This window comes from Manis javanica, chromosome 11 (assembly GCF_040802235.1).
Source record: "Manis javanica isolate MJ-LG chromosome 11, MJ_LKY, whole genome shotgun sequence".
In the NCBI taxonomy this organism is placed as follows: domain Eukaryota; kingdom Metazoa; phylum Chordata; class Mammalia; order Pholidota; family Manidae; genus Manis; species Manis javanica.
The window spans coordinates 3351531-3368116 of record NC_133166.1 but is presented as its reverse complement, the minus strand read 5'-3'; the positions used below and the strand labels follow the sequence as shown (position 1 = coordinate 3368116).

General features: G+C 35.7%; 1 protein-coding gene across 1 annotated transcript; it reads left to right on the top strand.

Moving 5' to 3' along the window:
* The first annotated feature begins 14035 nt into the window (after nucleotides 1-14035).
* LOC108383450 (olfactory receptor 5J3-like) lies at nucleotides 14036-14983 on the top strand. The gene has a single exon (XM_017639944.3). It carries the CDS (start codon nucleotides 14045-14047, stop codon nucleotides 14981-14983), a length of 939 nt encoding a protein of 312 aa, XP_017495433.3. The 5' UTR covers nucleotides 14036-14044.
* Nucleotides 14984-16586: the final 1603 nt, after the last annotated feature.

Sequence of the window (16586 nt, the reverse complement as noted above, 5' to 3'; positions counted from 1 at the left end):
CTCAATCTTGTGTAAGGCTTTGCTCACAACCATTAACCTGCTAGCATATAGATTTTCCTTAAATTGTATCACAAATATAATTATGAAACCCTAATCAAGATACTCCTATGAAATTTGAGAAATGAGTATTGAGTTTGCCATGAAGACTGGAAATCATTGAACTTCATCATCCATTCTTGTCTGATTTAATAGGTCATTCTCTCAAGAAATGATACAAATTTTTTTTCTAGAAATTTCTCATAGTAGACTCTGAAATAACTCACTGTAGAATTAAAAGAATTTGATATAGACTTAAATCAAAAGTCTACTGTAAAATATTCATTTATGAATTGCATTGTTATATCAGAAAAATTGAAATGGTCCTTTGGCATGATTGTCTTAGTTTTGCTATCATTTTTTTTGGTAAAAATGTCATAATTCAAGTAAAATACATATCTTCTGTTTTGTATTTAAATAAAGCATTTTAATAGCATCTTAGAGTCTTTAAGAAATATAACTCACATCAGTTATAGCTTTTTCATCCAACACATTTTTATTGGGTACCTTTATTGTGACAGCTACTTTGAGAGATCCAAATCTAAAAAGGTGCAAACTGTGGAATAAAAATTGTTTATTAGATGAACAGTCAGTGGAAGTACATGGTAAATGGGGAGGAATTTTTTTGACTATTTAAAGATAAGAACATATATGGATATGGTTTAGCATGAACTCTTTAAGTAAAAGCAGTAGAAAATAAGTGTGGCAAGTATTTATACCATATGTGAAGATCCTTTAATGTCAATATAACATGTTTTAGAACTCTTTCAATAGCAATAATGAAACCCTAAATGAATTGGAAATGGTGTGCTTTAGGAAATTTCCTAGGATACCAGCATTGTCACATATTAGGAAGTCAAAGAACAATTTGGAAAATATTATACTGAAGCTGTAATGAAAAAAAATTATTTTGAGGAAAACAAGAAGTGCTATAGGTGAGTAATAAAATGAAGGAGACATAGGCAGGGATAGTCATGAAAATCACCAATGGGACTTGAAAAATGATTCAGTTTTTTCTATTGGGGAAAGAAGAAAGGGTTTACATGACTGAACGGTTTTCAGCCTGTGTGCCTACTAAGATAAATTGGTTAGGAGACATAAATTAAATGCAAGAACCTGCATGTGGTGAGAATTTTTGAAGGAAGAGCTTTCTAGGAAGAGAGCAGAGCCAAGAGCAAAGCTGAAGAGCTGGGGGGGTTCCTGGAGAGTTCCAGAAGCAACAAAATGATCAGAAGTGGAGCTAAAAGGGGAAGGACTGATAAAGCAGACAAAGATGCCAAATAGAAAAAGGGATCGAGATGATGTGGGCATCTGCATGGATTCTGAATCCAAGGGCAGAGAAGGGCATAGGACGGAAGTCAGACCAGAGAATGACACGGTCTGATTTATGATGAACAAGCTCACTCTGGCTGCTGTACTGAAGATAACTAGCCCACAGAACGGCAGAAGTGACAGATGAGCCCTGGCAGGAGGCTGCACGTCCATTCAGCTGGGCGTTCATGGCACGCGAGGCCAGAACCCTCATAATGAAGCTTGTGAGATGCACACGTTCAATATTCATTTTGATGCAGCACCAGCAGGAGGTGAGGGAGAGAGAAGGCAAAGATTACTTCAGTATTTGTTTCAACAGAGAAGCAAACAAAAGATGACAACACATGTCACTTGAAAGAGAAAATAAATATACCACTTGTAAGTTTTATAGATAGGTAGAAGGATTAGATAGATAGATAATGGGTACATAGATAATAGGTGTATAGACAACATACAGATACAGATTAGATGTACTGAGTTTAATGTGATTTTAGTATCTGTTAGATATTGAAACTCTGCAAGATAAAAAACAAAATTATGTATAAATCTGTTAAGGTCAAGGATCTCAAACATGTAAATAACACAAGATAAAAAATGCAAAATACTCTTATGTGATACAGCACACAGGACAGACTCACTATTGTGAGGAAAATGAATGTATTACCTAACATTAGATCAAACTTTTGGAGAGTGTGACTATGCATTGGATAGTACAATATTATTATTGTAAATGAATATTATTACAAATACATGTACTTATAAATGGGTTATACATTTGAATAGTCATTTATACTTACAGTAAGAGTAGAGACTGTAAGAGAGATTAAAAGAATAATAAAGTGAAGGTCTCAATTACAAATTGTGTTTGTAGCTAAGGGGTATATGAGTGATCCTTTAACTATTCTTGCAAATTTTTATCTTTCCTAAATCTCTTCTAAGAGTTTGAAATGGCTCAAAATAAACAGTTACAGAAACATGCAGAAAGTGCTTATATAGTGACATGAATGCTTTTAATTCTGGATAGATGCAATTGCTTGTGATCCACAAAGCATTTATTAAAAAATAAGAAGAAAATCGAGGTAAGATACAGACATTACCTCTTGAGCAAAGTTCGTTATCTCTTGAGCAGCCACTAAGGAAAAGATAGCTAGAGTGGATTAGAATTCAGACAGGTGTAAACTCGGACATGTGAGCTGACTTTTGCTCACTGATTCAGGGGCCATGGAAAATGTAGGCTAGGCAGGCATGGGAGGGTCTGCAAGGGGTTCAGAAGAGTCAACAGAGCTGGTGGCAGATGCTCTGCAGGTTTCATCACACATACTTGTATTTCCTCTCAGGTATTCACCATATTCTAGGCCTGAGCAGGCCTGGCATCCAAATAAATAAATAAACAGAGGTTTTGGGAAGGAATTATGTCCAGAGACACAGGGAAGTCAGAGTGAAAGGTGAGGAAGGAATTCATTAAGTGAGAATAGCAGGGACTGACAACTTCCTTACAGGCAGCAGAGAGCAAGGAAGAACCGGAGAGGAAAGTGAAGCTCACTGAACTCCCGCTTGGCATAGGGCAAATCCTTTGCCAAATCCTAAAGCCAGTGTCACCTGGCATCCAGTGTCCACTTGAATCTGCATGGTGTATGAACCAAGGCCCTAACAGCCCTGAATTTGGGGGAGCTTCAGAATACTGGATGAAGTGAGATTATGCTCTGAGATCTTCTTAAAGGCAAAGAAAGGATATTTTTAGGCAGGCTTACTAAAGAGCATGATCCTACAGCTGCAGTCCAGTCTGGGTCACCCAGGGAACAGGAGCTTGCAAGCCCAAATCAGAGCTCTCAGCAACCCCTCCCTACTTATCAGGAGTAGAACAGAGACAGAATGAAGACTGGTGCTTAAGTCTAGAGAATAGAATGAAATAGCAAACAGGCAATGAATCTTACCACTGGAAGAGCACAGACACAAAACATAACAAGTTGAGCAGTATGTAGTCTTTATTAAGGCAAAAGGTACACACTCAAAGAAAGGAGAAGAGACACCGTTAAGGGTTTAGGGTTTGGAGTTTTATAGGGCCTTCTGGATATTGCTTATAAGCAATAAATGGGTTTCTCCCACTTTATTTCTCCCTTTGACTGATTTTGGTTTCAAAGGTTTATTTGCCCCAGGTTGGGAACATATTTCACCCCTGGAGTTACAAGTGACTAAACTGTTTCCAAAACTGATGAATCTTCAACAAAATTCAAAGTCAGAAGATCCCAACTAAAAGAAATGCAGACAAGCCCATACATAGGCATATTGTGGTCAAAGGAACAACTGTAAGAATTAGGGTTAGTGATTCAAAGAAATCATAAAATGTAGGTGAGACTCTTTCAGACTCTATAATAAGAAATACCTAAAGAAGTTTTAAGCAGAAAGAAAATACAGAGCATTTTGAAAACAGGCATCCACAAGGTAAATATGTGAAAAATGTTAAAGAATATTGACTGATGGAAGTTACATAAAAAATGATGATAAGAGGATTATAGCACATGGAAAAATAGGATAGAGGACTAAAATAACAAAGAATAGAAGGAATTAGTGAATTAAACTGTTGAAAACTTCTTTCAGTGTTGAACATAGCAAATAGTTCACTTTTAAAATATTCTAATATGGAAAAGATATATTATAATTTCTCTAACAACCAATAAAATAATCAAATTATGTTGCTAAAAGACCAAATCAGACAAAATTTGAACACAAGAAAGAAAGAACAAAATTCAGAAGGGAAAACATAAATCAAATAGTAGAATGTTTCATACAAAATCAGCTATGCCAATTATAGATTGGTAAACTCAATCAAGATTTATCAGCCTCAGCATTATTATTGTTTGGGATTCATAATTTTTTGTTATGGAGGCTGTGCTATTCATTGTAGGTTAACACTGGATGCCAGCAGTATCCCCCTCCCCAGTTGGGATAACCAAGAATGTCTCTAGACCTTGTCAAACATTCCCTTTGGGGAAAAATTTCCCTAGATTGAGAGCCCTAGAGTAGATTAATAAAACAAATAACAACAAAATACAAGAACCAAATATATGTTGTTTAAGGAATTCAAGGGCACAGACAGCTTGAAAGTAAAAATATGGAAAAAGTTACAATATGCCATGCAAACACAAACTTAGAGGAAGCTACAGTCAGTATTTTGAGAAATCAAAATTAGGGGACAAATTATCTTTATAAAATGGATTATTTCTTAATGAAAAAATAACAAGTAGGAAGAAAAAAGTAACTCTAAATTTGTAGGATTGTAAAAAACTTTCACGAACATGATGGAACTGTAGCAGAAATGATCAGGAAAAAAGAGAGTTAACACAAATTCTTAATACTATGAGTGAAAAGTAGAACAGCATAGGAGATCTTCCAGCTATTAAAAAGTTCATAAGATGATATCTTAGATAAAATGAAAAGTTCCTTGAGAGAGAAGATGGGCTAAAACAGATACAAATAATTAGGATATCTACATAGTTTTAAATATGTTTAAGAGAGAGAATTTACAGTGATAAAATGTTATGTTTTGAAAGGAAGCTCCAGGTTGAGATGTTTCTCTGATACATAAGCAATGGGAAATATCATTCAAAGATTCTTTCAGAAAGTAAAGAAACAAAAAAAACAACAACAACTAACATTAGGGAACCTCTGAAACATGGATATCAAAAGCCAACAAGGAAAATTGATTATGTGCCAGTCTATTTTATACAGCAAAGCCAAAATTCTAGAGAAAATATTTGTAAATACAGTGGGGCTTGTTTCGGGGAAAATAAGGTAGTTTAATCTAATGACAACTGACCTAACAGGAAGAAATAAGCTTATAATTACCACAAGAAGTGCCTGAAAATATTTATGAATATTAAAATCTAATTCTGATAAAAGTTCGACAAAATGTAAAATTTAAATACAGTCAATATTACAGTTAATGTTAATGATTACATGTCCAGCATTACCATACCCATGATTGACTTGGGGAGCAAAATGAGGTTGTGCACAACAGTCACTTCTTTTTGAAATTATACAGAAGAGTTTAGCTAGCACAAAGTCTAGAAAAATAATAAAAGGGAGTTTGTGATGAACAACTAATACTAGTTTTTTTCCCTAGACGAGACAATTGCGCATGGAGAGGCTCCAAACAGACCTACAAAAGAATGAAAAGTAATACCTCAGTTAAGCAAGGTTACTAGATTTGAGGTAAATTTTCAAATATTAGGTGTATTTGAATAGAGCATCAAAAAAGGAATTGGAAAATAGAAGGTAAAAAATACACATAATGGTATCAAGACATATCAAATAACTAACAAAAATAATCTAAGAAAAAATGTGTAACACTTCTCTGTTTCTATTGAAAACTAGAAAATAATACTAGTATAAATTATAGAAGGTCTAGATAAATAAGAAGATATATGCATAGGTTGGTAGGTTTTATATTGTTAAATGTTAATTCTCCACAAATTGATCTTTAAATTCAATGAAATTCTAATCAAGATTTCTTCAATTTTTTGTGTATATATGTGTGTGTGTGTCTGTATGCAAAATGGCAAGTGATAAATTTCATTTGCTTATTTAATGATCTACACGAGGCTACACAATTCGAAGAATGGTAACAAAATTTGATCACTGACATTTTGGGAAGGAACTTGGCTCAGAGACACAGGAAAGTCAGAGTGAATACCAAGTCAAGAAGGCAAAGTAAGTTTTATTGCACCTTGACCAGAGTGGGCCTGCTTAAGGTTAAACAGGCAGGTTACTAAAGAGCATGATCCAACATCTGAAGTCCTGTCCAGGTCACCCAGGCAGCACTGCAAGCTCAAATCAGAGTTCTCAGGAGACCCTCCCTACTTATCTGGAGCAGAACAGAGACAGAGTGAAGACTTGTGTTTAAGCCTGGAGAATAGAATGAAATAGAAAATAACAAAGACACTCTTGGAAGAGTGCAGAGACAAACACAGTGAGTTGAGCAGTAAAAAGTAGACACTCGAAGAAAGGGGAGTACAGGCACCCTCAGAGAAGAGGTGTTCTTAAGAGTTTCGGGTTTCGAGTTTTATAGGGCCTTCTGGGTAGGAGTCAGTGTAAGGCATGATGTATACAGGTGATTCATAATTTCTTTGAAGTTTTCTCTTAAGAATAGAGTTATTTAGGTAATTGGCTTGATCTGGATCTCAGCATTCTTTATCCACATAGGTTCATTTACACTTCAGAGGTCTCTCTCTTACGGTGGTTACAAAGTTACTTAATTGATTCAGGGGAAGGAAGAAGAAGAAGAACAGCATATAGATTAAGTTAAAGAATAATCTGGGCCTTTTTCACAGGCTAAGTAGATTTCCCCTACCTCATGAGGTAGGGCAGAGAAGTCCTTGATTGACAGTCTCTGTCCTTGGAGGCCTCATCAACTTGGTACAATGAAGTCACGGGTTGTCCTCTGATGTTTTCCTTTACCTATAATTGTTTTTCATCTGGGGAATGTTTGGACATTCCAAGTCACTCCTGGCCTTTGAAACTTCAACTAATTAACTAATTAACTCTGTGAGTCCTCTCTGGCTCTGTGGTTTTATCTGGTTAACTCTCTGAGTAGCTTTTAGTGGGCTTTTGTGGGTCAATCTCAGACCTACTAACCCAGAATCTTTATAGGGGTATAGCCTAGGAATAAAATAAACAAAAAACAAGTGGGATAACAATGCAAACTGAATTTTGGAACCACAGAAGGATTAGAGGCTCATGATTACAGCATGAGTTTGATTTTCATTTAAGGTTTCTTGATTATTTTCTGACATGCATACTTATACTCAGCCAAAGATTTTGTGTAGGTAGCACTGAGCACAGCCAGTAAATATCACTGAATGCCTGCCTTGAAAATAAATGTGCAACTGATTTGATGGAGAGCCTTTATGCTCTCTCCAACCTGCTCATGTCATTCTGCCTAACAACATTATCACATCACAATACTCAATATAAAGCTACAGCAATTAAGGCAGTGTGATACTAGCTCAAGAATAAACATATCAACAAACAAAAAAGAATGACAAACACGTGTATAATTACTTGTTTTACAACAAAGCCACTGATACAAAGGTGAGAGAGACTTTTTTGTTTATTTTGTACAAATGGTGGTGCTACAGCAATTAGATGTCTATGGGGAAGATAAATGAACCTAACTTGCAATTCACACCATACATGAACATTGATTTATGATGGATGATAGGACCTCATGTTTGTGAAAGATAAAAGAATAGAGCCTTTTGAGGTCAACATAAATCTATGTCTTCATGACATCAAAGTGGGCAAAATTTCTTAAAAATAACACACAAGTAGTAAAAATAAATAGAACAATGGAAGGATTCAATTTTGTTTGAATAGAGGATTTCTGTTTCTGGAAACACACCATTAAGAAGTTAAAAGAGCAAGCCATAGAGTACGGAAAGATACTTATAGTGTGTGTATCTGACAAATAACTCATTTCCAGGAATCATTTTATTGATTACTGCCAATCTATAAGAAAAAGAGAAATAAGATAACTATTCAATTGCATCTAAAAGAATAAAATACCTAGGAATAATCATAACCAAGGAAGTGAAAGACCTATACCATGAAAACTACAAGACACTCTTAAGAGAAATTAAAGAGGACACTAATAAATGGAAATTCAACCCATGCTCTTGGATAGGAAGAATTAAAATTGTCAAAATGGCCATCCAGCCTAAAGCAATTGACAGATTCAATGCAATCCCTATCAAATTACCGATAGCATTCTTCAACAAACTGGAACAAATAGTTCTAAAATTCATATAGAACCACTAAAGACCCTGAATAGCCAAAGAAATCCTGAGAAGGAAGAGTAAAGCAGGGGGCATCTCACTTCCCACCTTCAAGCTGTACTACAAAGCCACAGTAATCAAACAATTTGCTACTGGCACAAGAACAGACCCATAGACCAGTGGAACAGAATAGAGAGTCCAGATATTAACCCAAGCATACAGGGTCAATAAATATCTGATAAAGGAGCCATGGTATACAATGGGGAAATGAAGGCCTCTTCAACAGCTGGTGTTGACAAAACTGGACAGTTACATGTAATAAAATAAAGCTGGACTACTGCCTAACTCCATACACAAAAGTAAACTCGAAATGGATCAAAGACCTGAATATAAGTAATGAAACCATAAAACTCTTAGAAGAAAACATAGGCAAAACTCTCTTAGACATTAACATGAGGAACTTCTTCATGAACATACCTCCCCAGGCAAGGAAAAAAAAGGCAAAAATGAACAAGTGGGACTACAACAGGCTGAAAAGCTTCTGTACAGCAAAGGACACCATCAGTAGAACAAAATGGCATCCTACAGTATGGGAGAATATATTCATAAATGACATATCCGATAAAGGGTTGACATCCAAAATATATAAAGAGTCCATGAAACTCAACAAACAAAAACCAAATAATCCAATTAAAAAATGGGCAGAGGAACTGAACAGACACTTCTCCAAAGAATAAATTCAGTGGCCAACAGGCACATGAAAAGAGCTCCACATCGCTAATCATCAGAGAAATGCAAATTAAAACCACAATGAGATATCACCTCACACCAGTTAGGAAGGCCACCATCCAAAAGACAAACAACAACAAATGTTGGCGAGGAGGTGGAGAAAGGGGAACCCTCCTACACTGCTGGTGGGAATGTAAATTAGTTCAACCATTATGGAAAACAGTATGGAGGTTCCTCAAAAAACTAAAAGCAGAAATACCATTTGACCAGGAATTCCACTCCTAGGAATTTACCCTAAGAATACAGGAGCCCAGTTTGAAAAAGACAGATGCACCCCTATGTTTATCATAGCTCTATTTACAATAGCCAAGAAATGGAAGCAACCTAAGTGTCCATCAGTAGATGAATGGATAAAGAAGAGGTGGTACATATACACAATGGAATATTATTCAGCCATAAGAAGAAAACAAATCCTACCATTTGCAACAACATGGATGGAGCTAGAGGGTATTATGCTCAGTGAAATAAGCCAGGCAGAGAAAGACAGGTATCAAATGATTTCACTCATCTGTGGAGTATAAGAACAAAGAATAAACTGAAGGAACAATACAGCAGTGAACTTACAGAACCCAAGAATGGACTAACAGTTACCAAAGGGAAAGAAATTGGGCAGGATGGGTTGGAGGGGAGGGATAAGGGGGGAAAGGTGCATTACAATTAGCACAGGGGCACAGGGAAGGGAGTATAACACAGAAAGGGCAAGTAGTGATTCTACAGCATCTTACTACACTGATGGACAGTGACTATAATGGGTATGTGGTGGGGACATGATAATGGAGGGAGTCTACTAACCGAAATGTTGCTCATGTAACTGTATATTAATGATATCAAATCAATTAAAAAAAACAACTAAATAGAAAGGAATCTTTCTAATGAAGGACATTAGAAATAGCCAATAAACATATGCAAAAATGTTCAATCTTATTACTCATAAACCTTTGATAGGGATATGAAAATGGCACAGCTACTTTGGAGTACTATTTGCAGTAAGCTGAATATATATACTTTATGTCCCAGGATTTCCACTTAGTATGAGTGTATATGTCTACAACTGAAACTCAAAAAAATGACCCATTGTTAAGAGAATAAATAACTGTTGATGTATTCACAAAATGGAAGGCTAAATATCATTTTTTAAAAAAAGCTATTGATATATAATAATGTAAATGAATCTCACTAATGTTATTTTCCATAAAAGAAGACAGATAAAAGGAGTCTCTATGTAAGATTCCATTCATGTAGTTTTAACAACAGATAATACTAAGTTATGGTATTAAGACCATGAAGGAGCATTTTGTAGTGCCAGAATACTTGCACCATGATTTGTGTGTTGATTATACTTAAGTATATAGTCATAAAATTTAAATAAGCTGCACACTTAATATCAGGGCACTTTGCAATGTGTGTGTGTATGTGCATGAGTGTTAAACCCTCAGAGGAAAAGATGAAGCCTGGAATTTCAATCAAGAAAGAATTCCACTCCTAGAAATTTACCCAAAGAATACAGCAGCCAAGTTCAAAAAAGGCATATGCACCTCTATGTTTATCGCAGCACTATTTACAATAGCCAAGAAATGGAAGCAACCTAAGTGTCCATCAGTAGATGAATGGACAAAGATGTGGTAGATATACACAATAGAATATTATTCAGCCATAAGAAGAAAACAAATCCTACCATTTGCAACATCATGGATGGAGCTAGAGGGTATTATCCTCAGTGAAATAAGCCAGGCGGAAAAAGACAAGTATCAAATGATTTCACTCATCTGTGGAGTATAAGAACAAAGAAAAAAACTGAAGGAACAACACAGCAGCAGACTCACAGAACCCAAGAATGGACTAACAGTCACCAAAGGGAAAGGCACTGGGGAGGATGGGTAGGAGGGGAAGGATAAAGGGAAAAAAAGGGCCATTACGATAAGCAGACATAATGTATGGGGGGCATGGGGAGGGCTGTGCAACAGAGAAGACAAGTAGTGACTCTATAGCATCTTACTCCACTGACAGACAATGACTGTAATGGGGTACATGGGGGGGACTTGATGATAGGGGGAATCTAGTAAACATAATGTTGCTCATGTAATTGTAGATTAATGATACCAAAAAAAAGAAAGAAAGAAAGAAAAAGGAAGGAAGGAAGGAAGGAAGGAAGGAAGGAAGGAAGGAAGGAAGGAAGGAAGGAAGGAAGGAAGGAAGGAAGGAAGGAAGGAAGGAAGGAAGGAAGGAAGAAAGAAGGGAAAGCAAAGGGAAGGGTAAATTTGAGATTTGTGGATAATTCTAAGTAGTGACTGAATTTTGATTGTACAATAATCATAGTATTTTATTGGGATGTTTAAAATAAATAAAATGTAAATCCTTCCCATCAGCAATAAAAATTTGTATTTTAGTCCTTACTCTACAATTTCCTAGGAGAAAAGAAGACTATTGGACTAAGAAACTTAATCTCTTTATATTTCTTATATAATTCTTCACATATGGACTGGGAATTCTGTATTTATAAAAAAACAGAGGATGCACCAGATAGTTAGAACATCCAGACCTTCTGAAAGGTCATCATCTGGCCTAACTCAAGTTTAGAATATCACTTATTTCCACTCCTACCACTGCTGCATTAGTTTTTAATTTAAGGATTTGGGAAATTTGCACTTAGGAAGGAAAAATTTAATTGTTTTTAGAATAAACAATAAAGGAAAATTGTTATTTAGATACATAAGTAAGAGAACAGTGTGAAATATTGCTACCAGCATCCCTCATAATTCATTTTGAGGTGAAGGCAAAAACCTCATGCTAACACGTTAGACTGGAGGAACAGGCATTGAGGAGGTGCGTAAATGGGCTCATTTCCAGGAAGCCTTTGAAGAAGCAATGGTTTTGGTTTACTTTGATGTTCATTCTCACCATCCAAGGGAGTAGAGGAGGGAATTTTTTCCTATCTATTGTTTGCTCTAGGATCTTAAAGCTTGCTGATATGCAGGGTTTTGGTTTTGCGTGTGCGTGTGCGTGCGTGCGTGCGTGTGTGTGTGTGTGTGTGTGTGTGTGTGTTCATGTTCTGACAAATAGGCCCAAATAATGTATAAAGTGTTCTTCTGAAAACCACCACTTACTAAGTAACAAGTGGGCATCACTCTCAATTCTTTGTGAATTTTTCAGAGATCATATGTTCTGGGTTTTTTTTTATCCTTTACCTGTCTCTCCTTTCTTTCTATTTATTGTAACATGTAGAAAATTAAATGCCTTAAGGGAGCCATTAAATTCTTGATACTTTCATAGATCCCTTAAGAAATGCAGGGGAACTTTTAATAATGTTATTTATTATATTCTTTTGATCAGTTGAATTCCAGGGACTCTATTCCCATATGAACTAAGCTAAATATATAACAACTTTTTATGCAGGCCTGTCTTTTGACATGAATGCATTTGGATCATCTTGCATTAGCTTCCACACCATGCAGGCTGTGCCTTAGGGTCTCATGTATTAGAAAGTTTGACTTTGAGTCCTGCCACCTATAACTACTATTACTTATCTATCAGTTACTGTAATCATCAGACAAACTTAGCTTTTTCCTTTTCCATTTTGTTTTTGTTTTGGCGAGAATATAAAGAAATAATTCATGGAAATGGATGGTCATGAGTTTCCTAAATAAGCTAAGGTGTTGAATTTTCTTTTTTCCGCTGGTAAGTTAAGTTCATCTATTTGACTACCCCATATACATACATTCTACAATCAATCAAAAGTACAAAAAAAAAAGATGAAGAAGGAAAAAAAGCATGTTCAGAGTTTAATTTGATAAACACTAGGGATGGGAGGAATTTGCAATTTTGGCCTTTATTCCCACCCTTTGTCCAATACTTCGGTTTCTTTTTCTAATTTAACATAAAAATTAGTAAGCAACTTCTCCTGAAACAATGAAAGAATCAATATTCTAATTCAATTTGGAACTTTTTTTGCCAAAGGATGAATTGCAGTCTGTCATAACTACATATTCCCAGCAGCATTACTCACCTGCCACTGTAGCTATTTAAGATCTAACAGGTATCTCCTTATTTCTTTTTATTTCAGTAATCTTGCAATGTGGTTTCTATTCTGAGTTTTACTTACTGTACTCAAGAAACAGTGCCTCCCAAGTGAAAGAATGATGAAGCCACCAAAAACATCACCTGGCTGTTTAAAATATTTATTCTTATTTTTTATATAAATGTGAAGACAAATTTTTTCAGACAAAATTTAGTAATAATCAACAAATGTACATAAATGGAGAAGACATTGAATATTCTAAGAAATGTATTGCAACATCAAAATAAAACCCCCAAACGATTGTGAAGTAACTGTACGTTTAAAAGGTTTACTTCATTGTAACAGCTTAGCTTTGCTTTTTCTTAGAAAAATTATAAAGACTGCTTCCTGAGTAAGATATTTCTATTGAATATCAAAGGCCAATTATAAGTTGTTCTTCACCATGTTTCATTTTCCAGGTCAGAATGTCCTCTTCCTCCAATGCCATTGGGTACTTTTCTCAGAAGCAGATGCTTCTGATTATTCTCTAAGAATGACTGTAGATTTGGGGGATGTTAAGGCCTTGCCTTTTGTCCTATCCAACTTAAAAAAATATGGACTATGAGCAAAACATGAAAAAATAAGTGGATATATATGTCAGGCTTAAATGTCACAATGCAGTTTATTCTTATCTCTTGATATATTTGACATTAGCTTCTCTTAAACCCAAAATGAGAAGTTTAAAGGAACTTCAGATGGGACAGACTAAATTTTGCATTTTAGTTACTGTACTTTATAAACTGGACTTTTCTTGACTTATTTTGGAATGCATTTCACCTTAGTTTTCTTCTTGACATTCAGACCAGCATTTTGAATTCATCTGTAAGCTAAGAGTCTAAAGTTTTCTTTTTTTCACTCATGGAATTTCCGTATGGAATAGGAAAATGAACATTGCCTGAAGAGACTAGAGACTTTCTAGCTTAATTTTCCCAATTACAGATAAAACAACCAGAGAAAAGAAGTAAGTAACTCAAGCTGCACAGCTAGTTAGGGATGCCAAGTCATCTTGATAGTGATGCAGAATTAGTCTCAGTTAATTCCAGTGTTCTTATCATTAACAGGTGCCAAGAAAAACAAACACATGGCTGCTGTTAATTTTACTTTAGTTACCGAGTTTGTCCTTTTGGGACTGACAGAACGTGGTGAACTGAGAGTCATCTTCTTTGTGTTGTTCTTGCTGATCTATGCCATTTCTTTGGTGGGGAATCTAGGAATGGTCTTTCTAATCCAAGTAACTCCCAAACTCCAAACACCCATGTATCATTTCCTCAGCTGCCTGTCATTTGTGGATGCTTGCTATTCGTCAGTCTTTGCACCTAAAATGTTGCTGAACTTCTTTGTGGAACGGGAGACCATCTCATTCTCTGCATGCATTGTGCAATATTTTTTATTCGTGTCACTTCTTACCACTGAGGGCTTCTTGCTGGCAGCAATGGCTTATGACCGCTATATGGCCATTGTGAACCCTTTACTTTATACAGTGGCAATGACTAAAATGTTTTGTATTGTCCTGGTCATCGGGTCTTGTGTAGGAGGCTTAATCAACTCATTGACACACACCATTGGCTTGGTGAAACTCTCCTTCTGTGGACCAAATGTCATCAGCCACTTCTTCTGTGACCTTCCCCCACTGTTGAGGCTGGCGTGTTCTGACACATCCATGAATGAATTGCTGCTTTTAATCTTCTCTGGCATTATTGCCATGCTCACTTTCTTGACTGTGATCATCTCCTACATCTTCATCGTGGCTGCTATCCTGCAGATCTCTTCAGCCGTGGGCAGACGCAAAGCCTTCTCCACCTGTGCTTCACATCTGATGGCTGTGACTTTATTCTATGGTTCAATAAGCTTTAGTTACATTCAACCAAGCTCCCAGTATTCCTTAGAACAAGAAAAGGTGGTATCTGTGCTTTATACTCTGGTGATTCCTATGTTAAACCCACTAATTTACAGCCTAAGGAACAAGGAAGTGAAGGATGCTGTGAAAAGGGCCACAGAAATGAAATTTTTTCCTTGTTAATTTCATATTTTCCCAAAATAGTATATGAACCAGTGCTTTGGATAATGACATATATATGAATTAATTAAAGCTTGAGCCCAAAGGAATCTTATTTTATTTAATTGAAACCCTCTGTTTTATAACAGAAGATAAAAGCCTAGAAGGATAATATATATTAGAGGACATATGGCTGGTTATTGTGGAAACTAATCTAAAAACCATACTAAGATTTAGGCTTGTTGTGTCTGGAAAGTTGAAGGAATTTTCATTCCTGTATATGGGTAGAAATGAAAATATTGATCTATAGGCACACCAGCTCACACACACAGATACAAAATTAATAAAAAATAAAATGTCATTTAGCTCAGTCTCTTCATTGAGCACAGAAGTAAGTAGAATACCTTCAAAGCAAAAATATTGGCACTTAAATCATCCACAGAATTGGCAGACCCTTGTCCTGAAATTAGCCTTGATTATTTATAGCCAGACATTCTTCAGAGTAAATGTGGAAACACAAAGATAGAAAGGGTACTAGGTTCTAGATTGCCTTTTCGCTCATGGTAATTTGTCTAAACCATATCCTCATTCCTGGCCTTGGTTTCCACGATTACATATGAACTTGAACTGGATAGAAGGCCATAGATCCTACTATCGCTCCTCGTGGAAGGGTCACTAATACTCAAAGAAATCTTACTTTGAAGATTTTTACTTCATGTTTAGAAAAGATACTTCTAAGTTAATTAGGGAATCAGCAATCAAACTCTTTCCCTCTTTGCTTTAAGGATCTTTCAGAACTGTCTTTGGGCATTAAGTAAAAAATTCCCTGAAGGTATTTTACATAGAAAAATAAAAAGTTATACTGTGTATGCCAGGTAAGGACAACATATGAAGCCAATTGCTTTCCCTTTAATTCAAATTCCATGCACAGACACATAATGATAAACTCAGGCCCACAACTGCTGCATTGCTCCTAATGATCTTTTTCCTAAATTGCTATGACTGTCCTTTCTGGAAAACAAAAAGGTATTCTAGAGAATATGATCACCTACAAGGGAAATTATATTTAACTTTTGGAGTTTATTTTAAATACTGAAGTAACTGGAGGCAATGAGACTCAGAAGCACAATAAGACAGCTGAATGCTCTATAAATTTTAATCCATGTATTTGCACGGTAGACTAGATAAAGCTATAATTTTTTCCTCCAGTGACTGCCAAAATTGTGTAAGTGAACCGTTCCAGTATCTGTGAAGGTAGTGAAATGAAACGTGAAAAATAGTGAAGGGTGCAAATTGAAAAATTGAAATGTTTACTGTATTGGACATTCATGAAATTCATCCTCAAGGTTACTTTTCAAGATAAAATAATATGACAGCACCAAGAACGTCCTGGAACATTTATATAGCCCTTCCCAGTTTTCCAAGATCATTTCATATTTGACATTGGGTCCCATAAGATAACATATATGTGACATTTATATATGAGGCATTCATGCAAATGTGTGTTTATATGAAAGTTTTAATTTTCAGAATGAAATAAAAAATAATAGTAATGATAAGGAAACCTAATTTTATATAGTTCTTTATAATTTTTCAGAGCATTTGTCTTATATCCCAGAGTATGAAA